The 23,073-nt window shown below is 42.6% G+C and overlaps 1 protein-coding gene across 9 annotated transcripts in view; it reads left to right on the top strand.

The window, feature by feature from the left end:
- The window catches only part of MBNL2 (muscleblind like splicing regulator 2), a 113,457-nt gene that overhangs the window by 30,005 nt on the left and 60,379 nt on the right, over positions 1–23,073 (top strand). For all 9 annotated transcript variants that reach the window (XM_054198614.1, XM_054198554.1, XM_054198633.1 and 6 more), the window contains one exon: positions 7,918–8,769. In XM_054198614.1, coding sequence (XP_054054589.1) covers positions 8,596–8,769 — 174 coding nt within the window. In that variant the 5' untranslated portion in view covers positions 7,918–8,595. The remainder of the gene's footprint in view (positions 1–7,917; positions 8,770–23,073) is intronic.

Consider the following 23,073-nt stretch of genomic DNA (forward strand, 5'->3'; position numbering starts at 1 on the left):
GCATGTTATCGGTCCTTTGGCAGGTGAGAACAGTCATTTGATCATGCGTTCCCTCCATGCCAGTCTACAAAAATTTCACAGTACATAAGCACACTTTTCTATAAATATTTTTACAGTCCTAAAAAAATAAATACAATGCATGTCTGCAGCTGGGTGTGAGTAGAAGCTCCTAATGCATTGGGGTACCCTTCCCTGGGGAAGTGGGTTTGATTAATAGTTATTATGTGGTGCACTCTGCCAAAAGCAAAACATTTGTGACCACAAGAGGCCAAGTGATAACGTCATTGCTGCCGGGGATGATTAACTCTGCTCGTGGAGGCACAGAAACAGAAATTGCTTTTGCCCTCTTGTCAAGGTGGGAGCAGGATTTTGTGTATGAAATTCATACACACAGAGGAGGAAATCAAGTTTTCTTTGGACTTAAAAGCAAGAAGTGTTGAAGTTACAGACTGTGAGACAAGGTACAGGCCAAGAGAGGAGGAGAAGGTTAAGTGAAGTGGGATGAATATCATTGTAAAAAAAAAAAAAAAAATTTGCTAGAAAAAGAAAAACTGTTTTCTGCAATTGCATTTTAACTGAAGCATAATAAGCGTTAGTTTTATCAGCATGACTTCGAAGCACTTTGATGTTTGAAAATACTCTTGTGGGCTCCAGTCATCTACAGACTTAAAGTTCAGCAGAAATATTTCATGGTCCATTAGCAAAGTAGTGCAGTGGATCGCTGAAAAGGTCCCAGGCTGTGTCTGTTGTTTCGCAGTCAGTGGTACACCGTCCTCCTCACCTGCTTCCCCGGGGACAAAGGACATTAGCATTATTATATTGTAAAGCCAGCTTCAAAGTGAACCGGCAGGTTTTAATAAGAAGCTCATTGCCGTTCTGTAAATAGCGTGGGACATACTAAAATGCCTGAACCTGGCACATTAGTGATCTTGACAAGGAGAATATGGCTCATTTAGCAAAACGGATATTTGGAGGTCACGCTCAGTTTAAATGAAACAGACCGGTGTTTTCTAACCTGTCCTTGGACTTCTCTCCGCTTAGCTAAAATAGTTAGGATCGACTCTGGGTAAGGTGTTCATCTGAATTACAGCTGACGAGTGTTCATCTCCGGTTGTATAACAGGCAAAGAGAGGTGTTGCAATAGTTATCTCCAAGTCAAGCAAATAAAATAAATAATGGTTCTTTTGTAAGTCAGGACACTTTTGACTTCAGCAGAGTTCAAGTTGAATTCATACAAGAACCGGGATTGGAATTTTAGTATTTTTGGCTTCTGGCCACCTGGTGGCTTCTTTGATAGGGCAGTTCTGGCTTCTTCCTTGTTTGAGCAATACTGGTTTGCTTGATGCCAAATGGAAGCTGCTTAACATCTTAACAAAGTGGAAAAACCCCTCAAAATGATTAAAGAAATGTATGCAAGTTTAATTTGAGATTTGTGGATGAAAATGCATTCATCACTTTCTACTGTATTTGAATATTTTTTCTTTAAAATGTTACAGTGGCAGAAAGGTTTTCTGTTCTTATTTGCCATCAAAGAACGGACGATGTGTCATGGAAGTCTGTTCTTGAACATAGGGAATATTATTTTTGTGACTTCACAACGTTTCGGAAAAGAGCCAGAAGCCTGATTCTGGTTTTAATGCTGTAATTTTACTGAACTATGCAAAGGCATTACTAAATTCTATTGTACATTGTCCAGTTTTACTAGTTATCTAATATTAGGTTACATATCAAAAATATGAATGTTAGAAATTGGTTCAAGAGAAAAATGTGAAGCTGGCATAGTACTTACTGATGAATGGTACATCTGTATTGTTGCATTGCTTTCTGGTCCCATTTCCTAATCTGGTGGGCTGGTGGAGTGAGAAAAGTCTATCCACCACACAAAAATCTCTTGCATGTTCTCTCTTTAAGAATGTAGTTTATTCAAATGCGATTAAAAGCATGCCAACTGTCATGCTATTTGTCTGTAAAATTACTTCTTTTTTTTTATTATTTTTAATTCACGTTAGCATCTTTTGACATATGATCTTCTCTGTATTGGTTAGTGGGGGATTTTGCACAGTGAGGCTTAAATTAGTGTGCAACGACTGAGAGCCAGCCTTGCTTTCCAGGGACAGGGACCAAGTCCTATGGGATACAGCATCGTAATTATAGGAGCTTGCAGCGAGGAGCCAGACCTGGCGCAGGTGGGGTGCAGGGGAGGGAGCGGGGCTGCAGTCCATGCCCCACCATGCCTGCTCTGCTCTTCATCCACCAGGTGTGGGGCATGGGCAGGTGGGTATGTCTCGGTTGAGTTGGTCTTCACGCATGACGCAGAGTGCTTTACACTGCCATGTTGGCTTTATTCTGCACCTGGGGAGGCAGATCATAAACGGAGCCAGCTTTAGCCTAGGATTAAGCTGCAGCCTTGCTTTCCTCGGCTGGGAGTCTGAGGGAGGGCAAGAGAAGACAGTGCGGGGGACTCGAGGAAATGTCAGGTAGCTGGAATTAAAAGAAATGCTGGAGTGTGCTTGTGGGGTCATGGTGGTCCTTTGGTGTGCAGCTTCTCTTCGGTTTGGAGGCCTTGAATGCTATTTAAAGCACAAACAATGGGGAAAAAAATTACATTTAAAAAAAACGTAACAGCGAGGTTTAGTTGAAAAAGTGAGGAAAAGTTCCACCATCTTTTGGACTAAAGCATCTCCCAGTGTCTCCTAAATGCGTGGCTGCATCCCAAGTGCTTTGAAAGTGAAGTCCACTGTGCAGCTGTAAACAAGAGGTGCGACTTAGCAGGATTTGGATGGCTTTTACTGGCCTTAAGGGTGAGGATTCAGTAGTTGACAGTCTTTGAATATCTGTATTTCCATTGTGAATGTTCAAGGTATCTTGAACTTGATCTTAACTTGTATTAACAAAGTATCTTAACTTGATCGGGTGATAAAAGGATCCCAATGTATTAAACTTATACAGGGACTCTTTCTGCTAGGTTTTGGCTATAAACATTGTAAACCGCAAAATGAGTTTCCTTTGCAAATGTGGTGAGCTGCTAAAGGAGTGGCAGCTTTTTGAAGGAACACAATGTCTGTCAGTGGTCTGAAGATGCATCTATAGAGTGGGGTGCATTTGGTTAGTCGTTGTGTTTGGATGTCATAGGATGTCCTACAATATCTGGGAATGGTTGTGTTTTGTCCCACATTGCCTGTCCCAGGTAAAATCACTGACTTAAAACTAGTAAATTGAGGCTGAAGGCAGTGGCTAAACTAAGGGTATTATTTCTTATAGATTAGTTTATCTCCTGGACATCATGAGAATGAGTTAAGGTAATGTGTGGTTGAGATGTTACTGGTTCATGAACTCGTATTGTGGAGCGTGAAGCCAGTGGTGCATAGGGTTAACTGTGTCTAAGGGTAAAAAGCCTGTTTTCCGCTGCTTACAACTTCCAGCCAGAGGTTAAAATTTCAACTTGAAATTCTTTGTGCCTGGTTTCTACTGCAGGGTCATGGTTGTGTTTCTTTGTTAAAAGATTCCTGAAGCTAATTTAAGACTATGGATGTGATTTTTCTGGAAGTAAGCAACGTGGATTTGTGTTTACGTGTAAGCATACAGAAATTGTAGCAGCAACCTGCTTTAGGTCAAGGGCTTAAAATTGGGAGGTACCATTTCCCTGGGATTAGAGATGTGGCTTTGGTCCTCTTGAAAGCATTCCCATGTTTGGCTAAGCTAACAGTCTCTCTCTGAAGAGTTGCACTATATGCATGCTGGGTTTGAAAACTAAGTTCTCAAGATTTTATTTTGGCATTAGAGTATCCAGCAAGTCAATTTTGGTAACTGTAGGTAAGTCCTGAAGGTGATTTTTATCCCACCTGAGGTCACGTGTTTAACTGAATTTGGGCACCAGATATCTGTCCTGGCAGTCAACAGGTTTCTGCCCTGCTAGTGACCTAAAGGAGGAACACCCTGCTTCTGCAGTCTTTGGATTCTATATTTTTTATTTAATTCCTTATTTTTAAAACAGACCTTTGTAAATGATCAAACTTGTAAAGCTATGCATATTTAGCATTTCTCTTCTGGCTTGCTGGGAAAGAAGAGTCCCTCTTAAACTGCAGTCCCTCTTGGGTACACCTGAGGGTTTTCTAACTTTCTAATTCTTGAGTTTCTGGTGTATATATAGAAGAGATATATAGGTGTATATATAGAAGAGATATATAGATCATGTTGATAAACTTTGACAGTAGAAGCAACACATTGAGCCCCAGTCTTGACATCTCTTACTGAAGATCTTAATGTGATGAATCATACAGAGTGCTTAATTCTCTGAGTAAAGTGAAAAACTGTTTTAGCACCTTTTGAGTTAACTTAGTGGTTACACTAGAGCTCTATGTTGGGGCCATGTAGAGAACTCTGCTCCTTTACTGGAATTCATGACCTGCAGACTTGACTTTTTGAGATGTGGTCTTTGCTTGTTACTACATGTTATCTACTGAAGCATGAATACAACATGTCCAGGAAGCCTCAGCTTCTCTTAGACAGATACTACATAATCCATTGCCATGTAATCTGTCTGATAAGTAAAACTACTGTACCAGGAAAACACGAGGTTGGCAAAAGCCTCCTTCTCCATGCCTTGTTGGCTTTTCACAGAAGGGGAGTGATGCTTACCTGAAAAGAGGGGTCGAAAGCTAAATAGTTTTTACAAATACATGTCCATGAATTTCTTTCACTTAGCCTATGAAAAACTTAATTTGTTAGGTGTGTATTCTGGATCAATTCCATTGATCCAAGCATGTAAGAGACTGAAAATAAACAGCAAAAGTTGTAAAACACCAACCAAACAAAACTAGTTCTTTTATACTTAAACAGCAATAGTTGTAAAAAAACAAACAAACAAAATTAGTTCTTTTATACTTAATATGTTGAGTGTTTTCTTCAGCTTCAATAAGAACATTTTTGTATCTCAGTTGTCAATGTGGAAGTTTTGGTACTTTGTTTAGCTGCAGTGGGGAGCAAAGGCTCAAGCTGGAATCATTAACAACAACAGCAACAACAATAAAACATCTAAACAAAATCCCCAAGCAAAGCTTTTGCCTAGATCAGAGACCCTGTTGGTGCTGAGGGCTCTAGGCTGGTGAGATCCCGTTGGTTTTGTCAGGACAGCTAACTTTGCCTGATACGTTGGGACACAAATAGAATTTAAGAAGTGGTGGAAAGAGGAGCAGAGTTCACAGTTGCTGGAGATCCTGGTGCTCTCCATATGGGTGGGTTTTGCAATATATAAGGTCAGAGTGGGCTGTGATGTTAGTAATGGCCTGTGGCCTCAGAGACATTCTACTGAGGTTTTTTTACCACTATGATTTTATTCATATATCTTCCTCCTTCTTCCACAACCAGCCATTTCACTTTCCTACCTTCCACTCACATTTTTTTTCCTTCTCTTGATCTCTTTCCTCTTATCTTGAACTCTGCTTTCCTTGGTTCCTCCCACAGTTTTTTTTCCCCGGTTTGTCTTTCCTCTCCCTTCTTGTATTGCTTCTCTCTCACATTCAGGCCTTCCCGGTGGCATCTCTTCCTTCACCCTCCTGCAGGAGATGATGGGCAGAGGAGGTATGGCAGCTGCCTAGGATGTGGCCATGTAAGTGGTGTAGGGATGAAGTGCTCCAAATTCTTCTGTCCTCACCATGTTTGCTCCTGCCTTCTACTGAAGGCACGACCTCCTTGAGAATGGTCTCGGCTCTGTGTCTCCTAAGCCTGTGTCCATAGAAACTGCTGAAGCACTCAACACCTACTGAGAAATCAGATAATGTTGTTATTTTTGACAAGATGTAGATTTTTTAGCTGAACTTTTCATGCTTCCTTTTCTTTAGAAAATTTTCAGGTAGTAAGAAGAAAGGAAACAGGATGATGCTGTATTTCACTCCTACCCTCTACCCCCCAAACACTTTTTGGTATTAATTCTTTCTGCAGTCTCATGAATCTCATATGTGATTCTGTTGTGCGTGGTTTTTTTTTAAAGCCGTGGCTACTGCTGTTAATATACTGTGTGCTGTTTGCTTTGCCGCCATGTGCAATGTCTGGTTTTCCTCAGTCTTAACACCTACTACTTGAGAAACAACTTTGCCTTTTTTAGTAGTATTCATCCCAGCAGAGTATTACTACTTGTGACTTTCAGCAGTGTGCGGTATAACATTTACCCTTTTCCCAAAATTTCCGTCTGTCTCCTACATCTATTACTGAAAACCGTTACTGACGTTTCTGAATTGGAATGGGTGACTCTAGGGAGAATATTTCCTTTTCTGCATTTAGCCAGCTAAATCATCAGCCCAACAAGCTATCAGCTCAACAAGCTCTTTTGGAGAGGCTCGCCTTGTCTTTCCCCCTCTCTTTCCTTTTCATCCTTTATGAGTATTTTTCTCACCTCTTTGTACGTTTTCAGCTTAACCTAGCTCTTCATTGATGCTGTGGGACAACATTGATGGAATGCTTAATTTGAGGAATATTTAGTTCATGTACTGTACTATACTACAATTGTGTAGAATTATTTTAAAATGTACTAATGCTCTTGCAACTCATTATTCTTGATGACCGGGTAAAGCCAGCTAAGTGTCATCCAGACCCATCTTATTTCACGTTGGACTTGAAACCAAATTTTTGATCAATTAGCATTGCATTGCCTTTACTCAGGCTAGCAGTAGCAAATTTCGGTGTAGGTATTGGTCATATAGTAAACCCCTTTCTGGTAGCATTACTAAGTAATAGAAAAGCCTTTTGATGTGAAGACCTGAAAGTCAGAGCTGGGATCTGTTCCTGAAACTGTGTGTGAGTAATTCTTACTCACATTACTGACTTCAATTAAATCAGATGAATTCAAGCACAGAATGGTAATTATTCTGGCATGGGAAAGCTGACAGTGTTTTTAGAGCTATTTTTACTGATGCATTTTAAAACCTCACTTATTCCAGTCCTTCCCCCTTTCTTTATTCTTGCACAAAAATAATCAATCAACTGTTTCTGGCTGGTATCTGCAAAGTGAAAGTTGTGTTCCTTTGAAGCTGAATAGAAGGAAACATCATGACCGTGGTTTCACCGTCTGCGTATAAAATATAGTCTTTTATTAAAAAGTGTTTATAATATCTAACCCTTTGATTTTCAGATCTATTGATCTATAAAATATCCCAGGTATTTTATAGTCTCCAAATAGCTTAAGTTCCATATTTAAGTCTTAGATTTTGGTGCTGAACCATGTATTTGTATAAGTACATGAAAGCCCAGTTAATCAAGGGAAAATTTAGATAAAGACTGCTTCATATTAGAAAGAACTCATTAGAAGATGATGACTTAGTGGTGAGCCCTTTCATGAAGCCTTTTTGAAACAGCCTTTAGCTTAACAGGGAAACTAACTTTATTTCTAGATATGGAAGGTATTTTTCCCCAGTAGTTTTGGAATGATGATTTTTTTGTCTCGTACTTTTTTCCCTTGAGAAACAGAGGGAGAGACAAAAAAACATCTGAACAGAATACTACTGTCCTCGTTTCTAAGGAAGAACAAATAACAAGTAACAGCTTATAATGTAGTAACACAATCTAAAGGGCCAAATGATAAATTAATGGAAACGGGTTCTCATATATTGTTTTGGAGACTAAGCACATCAGATTGAATTGTTTCACAACCAGCATGCCTAATTATTGTGTCTGCCACATTCATCTATTTAAATCATTCCCAACTTTTGGATTGCTGCCTAGAATATGACTGCAATACATGTTTCAACTGGTTATTCCCTTGTCACACGTAACTTCACAAGGGAGGCTGATTTTGTTTGGAAAAAAGAAATACAAGTGAGCATTGGCAGTATGTTTATAATATCTGATAAAAAATGATGATAGGTTTCGTAATGTTGATTTGAATGAGTTGCATGTGAACTGATACCGTATTTGTTTTGTCAGGTCAGTGACTTAAAAAGTGCCTTTGCCAAGTCACTTTTATGAGCGAGGACTGCTACTACGCCCGTGTTCTCAAAATCCCGTCTTTGCCAGCCAGACATTGCCTTCATCTTACACCTGGCGGAACATACCTCAGCATCTCCATTTGCCAATTAGTTGATGGGAAACTGAAAGCAGAAAAAGAGGAAGAATAATAATAATTATTATTCCTGGGACATGAACAAATGACTGCATTGCTTCTCTTGTGTAATCAATACCAGCAAGCAACCATCGGAGAATTAACATTCTATCAAGGAGTGCCATTGCATTGAAGGACCTTGGCTTAAAACTGGTGCATCCGTGATACAATCAACTGGCCCACATGTTTTACAGACAGAAATGCGACTGAGCATGGTTTTTCCCAGCCAACAGTCTACAAGTGGGACTTAATGATTGATGAGTGACTGCTTGCTGATAAACTTTCTCTGTTTATTCTGCTTTGTGTGCATTGGACATCGTTAATCATCCTCCACTTTTTTTTTTTTTTAAACTTTCATTTCAATTGGAATTGAAATTTTTTTTTTTTTTGTGGTGGTTTTCGTTTCTTTCTTTTTCTCTCCCTTCCCTTCATTATTAGTTTTGGACATTTCTTTGGCATAATTCATTTGACCACAATTTTCAAGTTCGAAAACAGCTTTCATCATGGCTTTGAATGTTGCTCCTGTAAGAGATACAAAATGGCTAACATTAGAAGTGTGCAGGCAATTTCAGAGGGGAACTTGTTCACGCTCTGATGAAGAATGCAAATTTGCACACCCCCCTAAAAGTTGCCAGGTTGAAAATGGAAGAGTAATTGCCTGCTTTGATTCCTTAAAGGTAAGGAAAAAAAAAATTGCATGTGTAGTGAAAATGCTGCTACATTGTACTGAAAGTAAAATGTGAAATGATGAGTTACAACTAAACCAGGTTAATCAGAAAGTGATCTGTTTTTGGTAAGATGTATATAAATACAGATGTTATTTGTCATAACTTCTATTTATTGAAACTTTGCAAAGATTTCTTTCTAAGGATTTTCTTTTCCTTTGTCAGTATGTTGTTTACAAAAATTGCATATGACTCTGGGATATGGGACTGCTTACAGCTGGTGGGACAATTGTATTCTCCCAACTACATTTTATGAATTGTTATTGTTTCATGGCAAATGAAAATACATGGTGGCACAATACTAGGCCATTACCAGAGTCCTAAGGAAACAAATCATACGGAAATAGTGCAGATTCTTTCATTTAAATCAACAGAAGTAAGAAGTCTGTCCATTACGTCAATTTTGACACCGTAACAGGTTGTTTACCCTTGATATTGGGGACTGTCAGAAAATTAATTAAATTACATGTATGGATAGTGCAGATAACAGCATAAGTTTAGAACAGAGTGAAGGGACTCTCTCCTTTGGAGGATATTTAGCAATTATGTTGTTAGACCATCAACTTCTGACGTACTAATGACATCAGGCACGCTTTAGAAAACTGTTTTAAAAGTTCTGTGGAAATACTTCGTGTACTGCATAAAAGAAGTTTAATGACCCCGTGGGATTTGGGGAGTACACAGTGTTTTCTATGATGATACATTTGTGTTCTCATGTCAACAGAAAGAAAAAGCTTATTTCATAGAAATAATTAAAGGAAAAAATTGAGCATTACAGATTTTATTTTGAAAGTTTTAGTTGTGGCTTGGTTGAGCATGGGAGAATGTCTTGGCTTGCTTTTTAAATTTAGCTCCGTAGATCAAGATTTTGGTTACTCACCAACTCTCTTAATGTGGAAACATCAGTGTGAATAAGAAGAAAATTTAGTGTTGTTTGAAAACATTAATTTATTTTCATTATACTCTCTTCTTTCTTTTTTTCTTTTTTTTTTTTTTTCCTTGGTGCAATGCAAGATATTGTGCTAGGCATCTTTCCTCTGGGTTTTCTTGTTTCTTCCCTTCTTTTGAAGATTTAGAAGAAAGTAACTCAGGGGAAATGTTTGTGAGGGAGTTACATTCTATATACTCTGCAAGCCAGAACAGGACCTTTGGAGTCATCACAGTATGTCATCGAGTGCTATTAATGACCTTAATCCACGGATTACTGCACGATAAACTGTAACAGCTTCCTTGTAGAGTTTCTCATATGTCGGTTGCTTGCCAATGGGATAATTTTTTTTTTAAATGGGCAGGCTAGCATCTGCAGCAAATGAGCAGTAAGTAGCTTTTGCAAAAATTAAGCAAGTCAATAGAAGTTTGGGGGTTTTTTTAATACAATTTTTAACCATTGTAAAGACTTGGGGCTGTGGCTGGGCGGCTGGAGGGAAGCGGCAGGGCTTGGTCACCTCCGGCCTGGCAGGGTGGTGGGTTTGCAGCACAAGAGGTGCTGCCACCACATCACCTCGGCCAAAGCATCAATGTGCCTGTCCTCGCAGCCTGAGGACAGCATCACTCTCCCTGGCAGCACAGGGAGGTCGCAGCGGAGGTGCCAGCTATTTGAGATGGACACTTTTGTGCAGGGATGGTTATTGCCTGTGAATTAAAACTGGAATCACAGCCTAAGCTAATAATACCATGAAGGGAAATCCTGAGGGATCGCTGTGGATAACTTACTGACAACCAGCATCATTGCTCAGTGGAGAGAAGTCTAAAACCATGTAAAAAGTGTAGTCAAAGCAAGCAGGCATGTTTTGTCCTAGTGCGGGAAGGCATCTGCTTGGAGGAGCCAGCTTGCTGCAGCCCAGATCTTGTGGCTGAAGAGGTGCTGCTCTGTCCCACTGCCCGACATCACCCTCTTACCAGCTGGTGTAAGGGAGCATGTTCCTGGGCCTCCTGTCTTGCGTTTTCTATTTGAGTCTGTTAGGTTAAATTGCCAGTAAAGATGGAATTATACCAAGAAACCAAAGTGTGGCCTGAAGCAGCAGAGGTGGAGGTATGGGTTTCTTCCCACCGACACTGCTGCAGGCAGAGGGAGATTCAAGAAAGGGACAATAACATCTTCAATTGCCACAGCTCTTCATCGCCAATCATGGGTCGGAGCCATGCGTTTTGGTGTGCTGCCTGACCCTTCACTGCATAAAAAAACTTTAGGGATCATTGCAAGTGCATGGCTCTCAGCTGTATCAACTGGTATCCTCGCAGACATTATCTCTGTTATTCAGAATAGCGTTTGCAGATTGCTGTATGTACGGCAAGAATGTGCCTGGTTAGCTCAGTTTGCTTATACTGCCCGTTGAGGGACTTATGTCGTTAGGCACATAAATCTATTTGATGCTTAGCTTTCGGAAATACTGGTATTAATCGTACAGTTTCAGAGTAAGGCTTTGTCACTCAACAAGCAGAATAATGTTTCATGTAAATAAACAAACAGGAGAGTCTAGAATTATAGATAAAATCATAATTTAATTAAAAAGAAAAAAAAACAAGAGCTGTTTTTCTTGCTGAACACTGAACCACAGTTTAATGCAGGCAATTATTTAGAGTTTATTTACATAATATCCAGAGCTTTGGAGACTTAGCGATTTAACTGTCTTGGTTTGGTGTACCTGCTGTAAAAATAAATTATAGCACGTACGTTGAGTCTCTTTGAATAAACATCTTCCTACCCAGAGAAGACAGAGGATTTTTTTAGTCTCAGATTGAGGTATGTGTTACATTTAGGTGGTGCCTGGTAGTTACAGCTGCTCTCTAAGAAGTCAGTCAAACACAAGATACAGCACTGTGAAACAGGCTCTCCTTTACCCGCTGATTGATCAGAAGAGCCCCTGTTTGGGGAAGGGGCATGCGCTCTCCTGTATGCTGCTTTTTTTCCAGATTTCCAGGGTAGACAAACAAGCATGGTATCAGTATCTGCCAGGTGGGTCGGAGTGCCAAAGCACCAGTACGGAACTACTGGAGAGAGTCCAGCAAAGAACCACAAAGATGATGAAGGGACTGGAGCATCTCTCCTGTGAGGAGAGGCTGAGAGAGCTGGGGCTGTTCAGCCTGGAGAAGAGAAGGCTTAGGGGGGAATCTCGTCAATGTATATAAATGCCTGAAGGAAGGGTGCAAAGAGGACACAGCCAGGCTCTGCTCAGTGGTGCCACAGGACCAGAGGCAATAGGCAGACACTGAAACATGAGAGGTTCTCTCTGAACATCATGAAACACTCATTCACAGTGAGGGTGACCAAGTACTGGCAGGTTGCCCAGGAGGGTTGTGGAGTCTACATCCTTGGAATATTCAAAAGCTGTCTGGACATGGCCCTTGGTCAGTCAGCTCTATGTGGCCCTGCTTGAGCAGGGGCTTGGACTGGATGACCTCCAGAGGTCCCTTCCAACTTCAACCATCCTGTGATTGTTTGACCAGAAGCATCTCCATGCTGAGTTGCCTGTAGCCTCAGGGTTGTTCTAAACTAGCAAAAGCTGGCATTGAGACTCAAGGAAATAATCCCAGCCAGCGACACCTGCCACCACGCTGTGCCACATCCTCTTTTGTGCTCCCACTGCCGTCTTTGTGGTTGTGTGGTGCACTGGGTTAGGAAATGGATTGTGGTTAAACCAAAGTTGTAGTTGCTGCTGACACAAGGGAGAGGAGCTGTGTGGCACCAGCGGAAGTGCTGGGTCACGTCTGCCAGTGATAGTGCTGTGGCCTTAGGCCTGGCTTCTGCGGTAACATCATTGCATCAGAATCCAAATTTTCGTGTATTAAAGAAGTATGTTTGTTGGACTGTTGTTTCCAAGTAAAAGGTCAACGGAATTTAACGGACCCTGTTTGCTTTTAACTCAAAAGGGATTTTTGGCTCTGAATACCTGTCCTTGCAATACTTGACTTTAAACCCAGCAAAAGTTGCAACAGCAACCCATTGGACTGATTACAGTTTAGAGGATCCAAAATGCTCACTGTTGAAGACTGTCTGGGCTCTGAATATCCTTCATCTGTGAGATGCTCCAGGCTAGACAGAAATAGCTGAAGACTAATGAGCCTGGTTCAGATTCAGGCCAGAAACTTGCTGATTTCAAGCCAGGTTCTGCCGCATTGGGCTTCTGAGATGCGGCTCAACATTTGTTTCTTGCTCTTTGGTGAAGGACAGAGCCTGGTCTGTTCTGAACAGGGCATTTTGTGGGAGTTAGGAGAGTGTAGATATGCACTCGATGGATGATGGGTGCAGCAGTCAGCCAGATGCACGCCTGTTAGCTGGTCATAGCACCATGTCCAGCAATGGGGCTCCTTCCAGCAGAAGCCCCCAGTGAGTTGGCCAGCCAGTGCGGCCAAGTGGGCACACCCAAAACTGTACTGGGCAAGTGCCCTTGGTGATCTTAATGGGAGGATGACAGTGTCTCTGAGCTAATCTGGTTGACCACGCCTGAGGTGAATGAAGGGGTACTTCCATGGCAGGGCCCAGAGCCCTGCCAGTGGGTGGGCAAATGAAGGATTCTGAGGAAGCACTGCCAGAGCTGGACCCTCATCTGCTGCCTTAAACCCTCCTAAAGCATTTTTGGAGCCCTTACAGGGTCCCCTTTGAATACTGCAGAGTTCTTGCTGTGGGAAGGGTCTGTGAAGAGGCCTAAGTGGAAAGTTTGAATTTCAGGAGGTTCTCTGTTTATATTTTTATGCTTGTCAGTGGGTTCAAGTAGCTTGATTTAAAAGTGAAGAACCTGGATATATAACACTTAATATATCACATTTAGATCCCTCCACGTTGGACACTGTAAGAAAACCTGTTTTCAAGGCTTTCCTGTCCTGGTAGTAGTAAAGAACAAAATCCTTTCAAAGGAATACTAATATATAATGTAATGTATATGAACAAGAACAACATGCAACTCTTTGCTGTATTTAAGCTGAATACCCAGATTAAAATGAATGGTGATGTTTAGGAGGGGGAGAAGGGAAAAGCTTGGCAGATAAGAAAATATCATCGTGTGTGTTTTAGTGGGAGTTGACTCTCATGTTCGCAGGCAAGTCTGTGTTTTAAATTCTGGTCTTATTTCTCTTGGCTCAGATTTATACCCTTTCTGCAGGTCAGCTACTAGAAGGATATGTTGTCTAAGCTAATACAGATAACAGAGGAAGTATCTTGAAGATACTGTCATTGCAAGTTTTATGGTGATAACAAGAAAACGAAAGCTTCTTTAGGGCTACAGATGGCTTTTTCTGTATTTTTTTTCTATTTACTAGTGTCTAAACACTTCGAACTGTTCTATCTATTGAGCCAACAGACTAGTGTGAACTGTTCATTTGCATTTTCATGAAAGCCTTTTAAGAATATGCCTATCTGGTCTCATTTGGCACCACAGAATAAAAGGTAATTGAAAGCTGTACACAGAGACCTGTTTACCAAGTTTAAAGGGTTCCAGGAAAAAAAGAAATTTTAGGAACATCCACTTTGTTGAAATCTCTGGAACCGAAAAGGATCTGTTTAAGATGGACTCGGCCTTATTTAGAAAAAGGCAGGAAAAAAAAAAGGTTTTGTAAAGTGAGCAGGCTGTTTGTAAGAAAGTGAGCTCAGAGCTGGGATGCAGTAGGTAGTCATTTGCCTTCCTGCAATTATTTTGTGGGTCTCTAAATGTTTTACAAATGTCAAGGACTCGGGATCCTCTCACATGTTGAAGTAGGTGATACCTGCTCTCACTTGGCAGGTGAGGCAGTCTGGACAGACTGTAGATGAGCACCATACACAGAGGGGGTTGGCTAATTTTGTCTATACTAGAAAGCATTTAAATGGGTGTTTATAATACCCCAGCTGGCTGAATTTCTGCCTGTCACCCAGTTATGTGGTGTGACACCGTCCAAAGACAAGGTGAGTTCAAGGGCTGTGCCTACAGCTGGTGGGGAAGAATGTTTGAAACGGGCAAACTCATTTCTCCTGGGTGACAGGATGGCATATTCCTTCTGGGCCCATGAATTTTGCCTGCTTTGCTGCACAGTGACCTAATTTCAGCATGATAGGGGAATTGGCTGCCCCTTTCAGTAGCTGTGGGCTCTGGGGATGTGGAAGTTGCAGGCTGAAACCTTCCAGGTGGGCGATGCAGAATCCAGAGCTCCCTCTTCCTGCAATGCAACGAGTTTGGTCACATCTCTTCTTTTTCATCTACCTCTGTTTTTAATTTTAAAAAGTCCAATAAATTACAGGTAGTCTGAGAACAGAGTTGCTGCAAAGTGTCCAGAGGAGGACCACAAAGATGATGAGAGGGCTGGAGCACCTCTGCTATGAGGACAGGCTGAGAGAGTTGGAGCTGTTCAGCCTGGAGAAGAGAAGGCTCCGGGGAGATCTTATAGCGGCCTTCCAGTATCCGAAGGGGGCCTACAGGAGAGATGGGGAGGGACTCTTTATCAGGGAGTGTAGTGATAGGATGAGGGGTAACAGTTTTAAACTGAAAGGGGGTAGATTTAGATTAGATATTGGAAAGAAATTCTGTACTGTGAGGGTGGTGAGGCACTGGAACGGGTTGCCTGGAGAAGCTGTGGCTGCCCCGTCCCCAGAAGTTTTCATGACCAGAGTGGATGGGGCTTTGAGCAGCCGGATCTAGTGGAAGGGGTCCCTGCCCGTGGCAGGAGGGTTGGAACTAGATGATCTTTGAGGTTCTTTCCAACCCAACTATTCTATGATTCTGTGAAAGTGTGGGCATGAAGAGAAAGTGTCAATCAAATCCAGTTTTAGATGATTGTGAATTAACTCCGTAGGCTCCCTCTGTATTCAGAATAGTAGTGGCCACCCTGGGTCAAACCAAAGCTCCATTTAGCCCAGTGACCCAGTAATGGCCAGTAGTGGATATTTAGAAAGCGGTGTGCAAACATGCGATGGCTTCCTGGAGTGCTCTCCTAGCTCCTAGTGATGTGCTGCTCAGCGACATTGAGTGCCAGGGATGATATGGTTGTACTTAATATATCTCAGTGAAGGTCTTTTCCCTGCGTTTGCCCCGCTGCTCTTTGAACCATGTACACCTTCAGCACCCCCACTGTGCTGCAGCAAGGACTTCCACAACTTCATCACACACAGTGTGGAAACAAACTTCTGTTGTTCATTTCAAACCTCCTCATCTCACAGATGCCCCCAGTTGGAAAACTAGAAGAGAATTTCTCCTGAGCATAAATCTAGGTGGTTTTCTCTGGAATTCTCTCTGGAAGGGCCATGTTTCTCCACAGTGAGTTCAAAGGAAATTTCATGAGAGAAAACTCATTGTTTTAGATCTATTCCTTGAAAATACTATTCCGGGACACATATGCCTCCTGAAGGCCCCTTTTTTTTCAGGCTATGGGATCACACCTGGCTCCCCTTTTTTATTTCTGCTCAAGTGATCGTGCAGCCATGCAACTTGTTTGAGCTGATCCAAAGGAAAGGGAAGAACTGCATTAAATGTAAGATGAAACTATTAATTTAGGCAGCAAAATCTAGCATAAATAGAGACAATGGGGTTTAAGAAAGGAGAATCTCTTTCTGAAGATCCCCCTCTTATCTCTGAGTTGGAACTCTTAGTATTCCCTGCATTGTCAATCACCCATTCTTGTTTCTTTTCTGCACACCCCTCTATTTTTATTTTCTAGTTGTCTCCTGTAGTCCTCCCAGGATGCACAAGTTCCTTTAACACTTCATTTTTCCTGTTTTCCTCCCTCCCGTCTACTCACGTAGCTGTCTCCATGCCAGGTCTTCTGGCTTAACTAAAGGTAGGGTTAAAAACCAACCAGATGAACTGCTGGGCAGACATCCTTAAAAATCCATGAGCTTGGCTTAAACTGGTTAGGAAAGAGTCAAACAAAACTGAAATAAGCCCGTTAACTGTTGTGTTACATGAATTAGCTTTTTTAAAAATAAATGGAGAAAAGAAAAAAAGAAGCTGTGGATGTTTGCTCACTGCAGAGTGGGCTGTGCCGTTTGCTAGGATTTGTCCCTCTCCCACGAGGGACGTTTCTCCTCTGTTTCGGAGCAAAGTCCGGAGGCGCAGCTCAGCCCCACCACCCATGGCATCTAACTTGTGGGTGCGTGCAGAGGCAGGTTTCTGGGCAGGCTGCCAGGGCTGAGCCAAGGGCTGGCTCCTGCAGCAGAGGGCCACTAGCCATCAAGTCAACTTAGAGGAGCAAGTCCTAGCCTGCTGCCACTGTCTCTGCCTCAAACTGAAACTATGAAAAGCAGAGAAGTTGAACCAGTTGAAGTTCATTATGTAGGCTGTTAGAAAAGCTGGGTGTCTCCTCCAGGCCCTGTTTTGTCTCCTTGTTTGTGTCTCTCAGCAGCAGCACTGAGAGCACAAAGCTGTCCTGGCTGTCACTAGTATCCCCTGTCACCAGTATCCCCTGTCACCACCTGACCTGTCAGATTTTGAACCTGTGCATCTTGTTTTAACTTGGGTGTAAGTTACATTCTCAAAGGAGAGCGTGGTGGGACACCTGATTGCTGAGCTACCCAGACCCTCCTTCCCTCTAAGGGCATGGGAAGCCCTTTTTCCCAGTAGCACGATTCGTGGCAAAGCCTGTCGTTGATCAAAGTAGATGGCTTTCACAAGCGGGAGACCTGTCGAAACAACTTGTGCCGCTGTTGGCCCGTTACGACTGCCTGATGTGAGTGAGTAGGTGTTTCCCAGCAGCTTTCACTGTCATTCTTGGTGTGGTAGAACTTGCTGAGCAAGTCGCCTGGCCCCTGGGGAGGGGGATGAGCACTAGGAGCAGAATCAGTTGAAAGAAAAAGCAGTTAAAGAACAGTAACTGAAAGTTCTAATAAAATACATCTTTTTTGTTCACTGAGTTGTGCTGTCCTAAGACACTCCCATTACTCTTTTAGTAGTTCCTGGGCAGTGGTCTTGCTGGGTTGAGTTAACTCCTGGAGCTTGTGCTTCCAGAATTCCTAGCAGAGACTCGTGAAGAGCGTTCCCACGTAATCTGCCATACCCCTTCTTCTCAGATGCAGCTGCCACTCAGTTATCAGTCTAAGTCTGATTACAGGAAGGAGAGCAGCTAGGCAGACTGGCTAGAACTGCAGCAAACCTTGTGTGGAAGGGCACGGTGTTTGGCAGATGCTCTCCAGGTTTTCAGGCATTTGGGGTTCCTTCATAAACTTACCGATTCACAGTGTAGTTTTTGTTCCTGCACCAACCTGTGCTCCCCTAAGCTTTATAATAACCAGTCTGTGGGTGTAGTGAAGGCAAAATTCAATCAGAGCCTCTGACTCATCCCATCACTAGGATTCTGAACACAAGAGCAATTGCTCGCTGCCCACTCCTCCCCCACGCTCCCTATTAACTGAGGTCACTGTTCCCACAGGCTTGCTCTCTCCAGGTCTCCCCACCTACTCCTTTATTTTTCTGGCAGGTGGTTCCTCTTTCATTCCAGGCTCTTTTTTTCCCCTTGGCCCTGTGTGTGTAGCTTTCTCTCAGCTCAGGCGTCAGCTGTTCTTCCCAAGCTGTTAGACTTTGACTACATCATTGATACAAGACAGTGCTGTGTTCAGATGCAGGAGCTTCCTCATGTAAAAGCCTAGCAGAGACAAGACCTGTGTTGCTGTTAGTCCAGGCCATCTCCAGCACTGGAAAGATATTTTAAATCTAAAAAACCAAACACCACAAGAACTGGGGGGTTTATTCACAAATCTGTTTGACAACCATACCCCTCTCCCAACTCATATCTCCTCATATGAAGACTGGCACCTTGTTTTTGAGGAGGTGGATTGTATTGGAAACCCATTGCAAAAAAAAAGGAAAGCTGTTGTGGTTTTAGAGATGTTGGAACATATCGTTGAAAGCCTGCTGTGAGGTACCCGTCCCACAACTGAAATTCAAGAGGAAATCTTAAGTGTCTGTTTTCCTCCACATTGATGTGTTTCTTGGGGCTGTAGACATGGTGTGCCACCCAGGATTAGATTCCTGCAAGGTCTTGACCACAACAAAGAAGAAATTAATAATGGGGAACAGAATCTGGCTTCTCATCTGCTTTGTCCGTGAGCTGTATGGTAAAGCGTTGTGAACAACACCCCAAAAGTCAGAGCGCCCCAATGCATGGAAAGACAAATCATTGAGCGGTAAAAAGAAAGAAGCAGACAATCATTGGAAAACTGCATGAAAACGTATAAGAGATGTAGCAGCTGTGGTGTAACACCCTTGAGTGTACTTGAGGGCCCAAGAGGACGACAGGGCTGTCCTGCTCCCTGTGGGCAGCTGTAACCCTGCAGGCTCACACATTGCCACACAACACGGCACTGTGTGGTGCCACGCTCCTGACTGAAAGATGGCTTGGTGCAGTCACTGCAGTGGAGACATACCCTTCTTCATGAGGTGTTGCAAGTTCTCAGCCCTTGCTTGAACGAGAGGGGATCCATAGTGCGCAGTGCCATGGCAGCTGCGTGGATGGCCTGGACTAGTAGACCATCACATGTGCCTCTGCCACCTCACCTGCGTGTGCCATAGGCCAGATATCTTTTAAACTTTGTAAAAACCTAATTTACTTAGGTTTTTTTTGAAACTCAGTTTGGGTTGAGCACTCCTCAGTGAAGCTATACCTCTGACTGAGCGGGTTCGTGTACCATCTTACACGTTGTCAGGAGAGCAGCTTACTCAGCGTCAGTCTGGTGGCCCCTGTGAAGATAACACAGTGGCTGTAAGAAAAATACAGCTGTAATTGGGAAGCTAACAGAGCTGCTGGGACCTTCTGTGTTCATTCACAGTGAGCCAAAAAATAAACCCCAGTTTGTTCAATGCTAGACTAAGCCCCACTGGCCGTTGTCAAGCAGTCCCCCAGCCCCCACGCGCAGCCACATAAAAAACTCCACACAAGACAACATTTTCAGCTAGATGTAACATATGAAAATCAGGAGACATACAATGCTTTTCTTTCTAAGATCGCTTTCTAGATTAGGCCATCACTTTAACATTAATATGTATTTATTTGCTGTGGGTAGGACCTGAGTCTTTGGGCTTGATTCAGCTGCCCAGAGGCATCTGATAGTATTTGAGGTACCCTGAAGCGCTCTTGATGGCTTTCCAGTGACATGTCAGAGGAGCGTGTCATATCTGCTGGCACTATGCAGAGGTCCAGGATGTCCCAGGGTGCTCCAAATGGTCCCGCTGACTTCTCTATGGCAACAGAGTGAAGCCCTTCTCAGGAGGCAGCATTTGCTGTTGTACTAACTGTAGACTCTGACGTCAACTACTTTGAGTAAAAAGGAGGATGATGCATTTGCCACAGCCATGACCTGGCTGAGAGGAAAGCTGGGGCATAGGCCAAACCCAAAAGAAACCATCTTCTGTGGCAGAAAAATGCCCTCATGGAGATCAAAAAGGGGATGAACATTTTCAGCATGTACTTTCATAGTTCACCTTTAGTAACGTTAACAGCCAATGTAAACTCATTAATTTGAAATAGGTGTGCCCCATGTAACTGGGCTCGTCTTTTGCTATCTATGACAAGAAAAAAAGACTTTCTAGGCACAGGGGTGTTACGACAGTGAACTCAGTCTATTTAAACATAAAAAGATAGGCAACCTTTTGTAAATTTAAATTGAATAGCAACTACAACAACCTCTTCGTGAAGATTTTAAGGCTAAAAATTACTGAGACTATGGCCTATGCATTTGAAAAATCATGAAAGTAAAAACAAAGGAACCCCATTCCCCTGAAATATAATTCTCCATTACTTCATTCACAGACGTGAACATATGTCAAGTGCCATCAAATATGCATGTAGTTGGTTTCTGATGCAAAATGGGGAAACGTATTTGCTTTTCAAAGAGTATCTTAATGGTGAATTTTCTAAAGTAGTGGATAATAATATATGTCATGAAAATACAGGCTGCTCCCCAAATGCACCTTGCCTTAGCCTCGTGCTTCATAGCACAGGTCATACAATCCATGTCAGTGTTATTAAAAATGGAGGCATGGGGTTTGTGGGTGCAGAGGTGGAGGTGTGTGGAGTTAGCTATGGAGGTACTGCACCCGTGAGCATCTGTACATCACGATGTTGGTATGAAGGTGATTTTGTGCCTCATGCTGAACACGTTGATGCCACTGAAGTTCTAGCCTGTGACAGTCCTCAGTATAAATCAATATAAATATTAATTTGCTGCAAAACTCATTACTTCAGTAAGAGAAGTGTTAGCTGATTAGTATGCATGAACCGGTTTGTGTTCGAAGTGCAGGAAGAGTCTACAGTTCTCTTTCTCTAATTGAACCTTCTGGCTATAATTGTTTTTAGCCTGGATTCTTGCAGAAATGAGGCTTGTGCAGTGAGGCTGCCTCTCTTTCCCTCCAGCCCCGCTAACTTGTGAACCCACTGGCCAGTTTCAGCCGAATTTGACAAAGAGATCGTAGTCTCGAGGATAATTAAGTTCCTACAAGTTTTGTAAAAACAGGCAGCCAAATAGTCAGCTGGAGGAAGAGGGAGAGACCTAGAAGCCCTCTCAAATGAAAGAAGAGGTTCTCAGAGAGCAAGAGGAGATCCTTAAAACTCAGTTAACCACAAGGAAGCCGGCTTTAGGGATTTGGAATCAAATGTGTAAAACCCCCACCTTCATTTGTGCCGGGGCTCGCAGCAATACCTATTCAATGATGCTACCAGTCTTTGTGCTGAGGAGCAGCTGTTGCAGGGGACTGCTTGCCATCATTGCCTCTTACCTTTAGCCTCCACTTGCTTGCTAAGCATAGTTTTCATGATATTTTCCTTTTTCGACCTTTTCAAATAGCAGATTTATCTTACCGAGTTCTTGGTACTTATCTTTACTTCTTCAGAGGAGGAAATTTCCTTTAGGAATGCACATTTAGGTCCTGTTTTAGATGGGTGTGCAAGGCAATGAAAGGATCGCAGATTGCAGGAAGGTCAGCAGTGACACCCCTCACTGAAGCCAGCTATTGTATAGAAATGCCACAGAAATCATAAAAGGCACTAAAAGAGAGCAAGAGAAGGTGTAACTCTCTAGAGTATATGGTTGGAGCTCATCTGGAAGGAGGGAGTTTGCAGCTATCAGCTCTGCTGCTAGGCTTCTTGAGGCATTTTTTCTTTAGATAGCCACTTGATGAAAAAAAATGAAAAACGTCCTGGAAGCAGTGGTGACTACATTTTATGTAAGAACCATATGCCATCTTGTCCTGAGCTCTTAGCATCTCATTTTCTTCTCAGGGCAGCAGCCCACAAGGTTCTTCCTGTATCCCAGTTGCAGGAATAAGCTGGTCTTTGGCATTACTCAGGGCTGGCCTAAGAGATGTTTGCTCTGTCTTTCTTCCCTCAGACTTGACATCTTTGCCATGTAATTAAGTCCTCCACTGTTCCATGCATAGATGATCTTTTAAACAAGTACTACTATAAAAAAAAACAGATTTAGCCAGCTTTTCCTAAAGCTCCAACAATACTATAAGCAGGTTTTCCTTCATCAAGTATTTCAGCATGCCAGCTGTTACAGTATATGTAATGTGTTTAATGAGCAGGGGAGTTTATTATTAGGTAATTGAATAAGGCTGTTCTTTCTAATTAGTTATTTGCCTTTCAGTCCTGAATGTTGCAAAAAGATCCGCTGTGATCTCTGTCAATTGTATCTCAGTGTGCTTTGATTTGCTATAAATCAGCTGTGCGTGGCAGCAACGCACATGAGAATCAGGGGTCTGAAAGCAGCCAGCGAGTTTTTTTATGTGAAATGGGAAGTGTTATCATGGGCTAATTAAGTCGCAAGTAAAGGTCAAATAATTCCTAACGTATCCGTACACACAGCCAAATTCTGCGTAGTGCGTTTGCTTATTGATATAGATGTAGAAGCATCAAATGGAAAAGTGTTGCAATAAGTTAATAAATGTATAGCTTCTGTAGCCGCCGTGGAGAAGTGGTGGCAAATTGATTTTTGGTTCGGTTCAACAGAAGCTAATTAACTGATATGCCTAACAGGTTTTGTTGATCCCAGCGTGGTTGTGATCTTAGACTGCTTTATTGCTTGGAACAAGGTGCGAGCAGAGCAGCCCAGAGGAAGGAGGTGGCACAGCCCAGTAGTAGGCACTGGTGCCCTGCATCGCTGCGGGTGCCAGGAGGAGACCACAGAGAGGGCAACCGCGGTTTGGAAAACGCCGTGCTGATTTTTCAGTGACACTTGTAAGAAAAAAGCAAGCGCATAGAAAGGGGAAAGCCGCGGGTAGAACGGTGTGCTGCTGTTGCATGTAACATGAAGGAACCTTCTCTCAAAACTCCTTTTGTTCTGGCATGGTGATAAAAACTAGC

The sequence above is a fragment of the Rissa tridactyla genome, chromosome 1 (genome assembly GCF_028500815.1).
Source record: "Rissa tridactyla isolate bRisTri1 chromosome 1, bRisTri1.patW.cur.20221130, whole genome shotgun sequence".
Lineage (NCBI taxonomy): Eukaryota > Metazoa > Chordata > Aves > Charadriiformes > Laridae > Rissa > Rissa tridactyla.